This window comes from Gavialis gangeticus, unplaced genomic scaffold (assembly GCF_001723915.1).
Source record: "Gavialis gangeticus isolate Ggan-Ray unplaced genomic scaffold, GavGan_comp1, whole genome shotgun sequence".
NCBI classification, from domain to species: domain Eukaryota; kingdom Metazoa; phylum Chordata; order Crocodylia; family Gavialidae; genus Gavialis; species Gavialis gangeticus.
Genome location: NW_017729000.1, coordinates 10,632,592 through 10,636,203, shown reverse-complemented (window position 1 = coordinate 10,636,203; position 3,612 = coordinate 10,632,592). Strand labels below are relative to the sequence as shown.

Below are 3,612 nucleotides of genomic sequence, written 5' to 3'. Positions count from 1 at the left end.
GCCCCACATCTTAGTGTCATCAGCAAACTTGGACAGCGTGCTTTCCACCCCCTCGTCCAAGTTGCTGATGAAGATGTTAAACAGTGTGGGCCTGAGGACTGAGCCCTGGGATACCCCACTGCTCACATCTTGCATCAGGGAGATGCCCAGAGATGGGATCTCTTCTCTCCCCTGACTTCCTTTTCCCTCCCTTGATGCTTTCTCTTTTTAGACCATCTATTACCCAACAGGCTTGTTTGATCCCACCTCTCTGATGACCGTGGTTAAAAATGAATCCTAATGGGCTCAAGCATCTATTGTCTTTAAGCGCATCTTCCTCCCGTGAAGGAGTCCATGCCACTTGGATGGTCTTTTCCACACAGCTATATTCAGGGATCCACTTCTCCCTCCTTGCTCCTATCCCCCACAACTCCAGGCTTGACATGAACCTTTCTGACCCTAGGGTATGACTGCATCCAAAAAAGATGGGGAAACTGAGGCACACACAATCATTATCAACATAAAAGCACTCCACATTCATTTTGAGAGGGATGCAGCCTGTCAGAGTCCAACCAAATCTGCTAAGGACATAAAAAAAAAAAAGAAAGGGAGGGTACCTAGCCCCAGGCTTTCAGCAGGAGCATCTTTGGAGGGACGACTTTGATTAGGAGGGGTTTTTTGACCAGAAGCTCAAGGAGATGCTCAAAACCAGAAAATCCATCTCTGCAAGGTTCAAAATGACCAGGGGGCAATCATAGTAAATCATATTATTTGGCCTTCACTGGTAATCAAGTATCAACTATATTTGCAATTTTTCATCTTCAAGACCAAAAATAAGGAAATCTGAGAGGGAAATGGAGTAATCAAGTGAGAGATTTCTGCCAGGCATGACTTGAAAAAGCAAGAGGAAAACATGTCGGGAAGGCAGATTTCTACCCAGGAGAACTTTTACAATCGTTCCTCCGATGCCTGATGAAGGGCGTTTGTGTCCGAAAGCTTGCAGTTAAAGAAAACATTTGCAAAAAATCTTGCTGGTCTAATAAAAGAGATCATCTCTACTACGAGTCCTGATAGAAAAACAAAAGCAAATGCAGCTATAGGATAGGTTTTAGTTCCACTTTGACAAAATATATTTTGCCTAAAATGTGTGTCTCGCAGTTTCACAAAAGGAGCAGCAGGCTGTGCTAGCAGACCAGCCAAAAGACAGCTTTGGGCAAGTTACTGTCAGTTTAAGCTGCTGAAAATCAAGCCGCGTTCCTTGATCTTTTTGCCAGTTCAGGCGTCTCCCCCTTTGCGACCACCCGTGCAAGTCATTGCCGTCTCGTGACCGGCTGTGAGCGCAGCCTGCCCTGCCCCTCCACATCTCTGAGCCGTGTCATACAGGGAGAGGTTGCTGCCTAACTTGGAGGGAGACTAGGTTTCTGGTGCTGGTTTTCTGAAAGAAATCTTGGCAGAGGACAGGTACTACTGGATCCTGAAACCTCCTTAACAGGTAGATCTTGTGTGTTGCTGCCCCTCTCAAGGCACAGCGGGGTTGATCCAGACAGAATGGAGGTCGACCTGGAAAACCTGAGACCACGACATTAGGCCTAGATATGCTGACCTCAAAGGGCCCTGACAAAATACAGGGACTCTGACTCATTCTGAGCAGAGAAGTCAGCTGCCCTTGTCCTGGATTAGATGAGAGATGTGGTCACCCGCAGTTTTGCATCAGGGAAAGCTGGGGTGCAAGCTTGTCTCGGCGGTTTTGCTTCTCGTGTGTGCACCAAGGTTTCATGCCCTACAAATGGCTGTGCAGGATGTGGCTATGATTGAGTGTGGACAGTAGAAAGTTGAGTTTGCAAGGCAACTCCTGTGGGACAGGGTGGTCTGCCCTGACGTAGCACCGCTAGGTGGTGGCTGATGGAGAGAGGAGGAGGGCAGTCTTAAGAGCAGTGCACTCTCAGTGAAGTTAAGCCTTATTACCAGTGACTGTGCACAGTTGATCACAGGAAAGCAGCCGTGGCAGGAGCCCCCGCCATGTCTGTTTTTGGCCTGAGCAAAGCAAGAGCAGGGAGGTGGATCGTGTCTGAGAGCGCTGAAGAAGAGGTATCAACACCCCCTTAGTAACAGTGGTCCCAGAGCACTTCTCAGATGGCGTTGGGCTTGAAGAGGTCAGGGGCACATTGGTAGTGTTGCATCTTAGCTTGACTTTCTGGGCCAAGATTGAATGGGCATTTTTCTTCCTCACTGGGGGAAGTAGGTATCTCACCTAGATGGAAGAGATCTGGCATGGCTCTCCAGGGGCAGGCACCCTCTGGTAGGAAGTAGAGGAAGGTTTGAGGTGATCCTCTAGTTTAAAGGCAGATACACCTCGGAAAGTAGCTTAGTTTGGGGGTTAGATAGCATTTCTGGGCAGGCAGAGAAAGGCGCCTAGAGAGAACAACACATAAGTTCAGTTAACAGGAAGGCAAGGCTTTAATCAAATAATATTTCATACAGAGGCTGGGCTTCTCATTGGTATGGGGAAAAGCATCTTTTGATAGGGCTTCCAGCAATGCAGAGATTTCTTTCCAGAAGTGAGGTGTTCACAAGGATTTTTCTCAAAGTGTAGGTCACCTTTTAAGTGATGGGCATGGGAACAAGCACCTGCACTCCTCCTCCCACTTGCGGTTGTTTAGCTTTCCTGTGACCAGTAGAACAATTTCTGCGGAGCAATAACAAGCAGTATCTTGTTCGCTGGCATCTTGTCTCCCCCCCAAAAAGAACGGCGGACTGAAGTGGATGCGCTAGTCGGACAGAAGTAGGTCCAGTTGTGCAGGCCGGGTTTCCAGGTTTGCAGATTTCACTTACAAGTTGGAGGTGGGATCTGTCCGATCACAATTCTGGATGTGAACGTGAGACTGAATTCCTGGGTATACTCTTTGCATTGGTAGCATGGTACCTAGAGTTTCACCCTTCTTGATGGGTCCACTGTATTTAACTGGTCGGATATAAAACAACTGGATGCAGTAACCTTTTAAAAACAGGGAAGGGGAGGGAGAGAAAAGGAAACCATCGTCTGTATGAAAATGACTTAGTCATTAGACTTAGTAACATAATTAATAGGCAACGTCCAAACACTCTAAATAGTCTCAATCTCTAATAATAATAGGCTTAGTCTGTCTGTCCAGAGCACTCTGATTGGTGGTCTCGGCACCCAATCAAAATGCTTACTGAAACAACCAATCAGAATGCTCTGGACAGACAGACTAGGTGGCTGGGGGGGAGCTGCTGGCTGGCGCTGGGCTGCGGAGGGCCCCAGTGGGGGTACCCCCCTTCTGTGACTGCCAGGGTGGGGTGCCAGTGTGGGTGCTGCCCAGGGGTTACTGCCACTGCAGAAGGAAGCACTGGGGTCCCCCACAGCTCAGGGCCTGTGTGACCATCCAGCCAGTGGTGGTGCGTAGGGGGTGCATGAGGGTGCACGTGCGCCCCCTGAGAGCACCGGTGCAGCCCCTCAACTGGCTGCACTCGCTGCTTAGGTGACGGGCAGGGGGGCAGGTGCACCCCCGGCAATACCGGCTGGGGAGTGGAGTGCCATGGTGCTCTTCTGGAAGCAACCACAATGACCGGCCACAGTGATCGCCCGTCTCGCAATCAGCTGTGGGGGACACC

The 3,612-nt window shown here is 49.6% G+C and overlaps 1 protein-coding gene across 1 annotated transcript in view; it reads right to left on the bottom strand.

Annotated features, from left to right (window-relative positions):
- Positions 1 to 2,412: 2,412 nt before the first annotated feature.
- LOC109289938 (leukocyte cell-derived chemotaxin-2-like) overlaps positions 2,413 to 3,612 on the bottom strand; it is an 8,310-nt gene continuing 7,110 nt past the window's right edge. Inside the window, exon 4 of the mRNA XM_019506244.1 lies at positions 2,413 to 2,974. Within this exon, the coding sequence (XP_019361789.1) occupies positions 2,808 to 2,974 (167 nt within the window). The 3' untranslated portion in view covers positions 2,413 to 2,807. The remainder of the gene's footprint in view (positions 2,975 to 3,612) is intronic.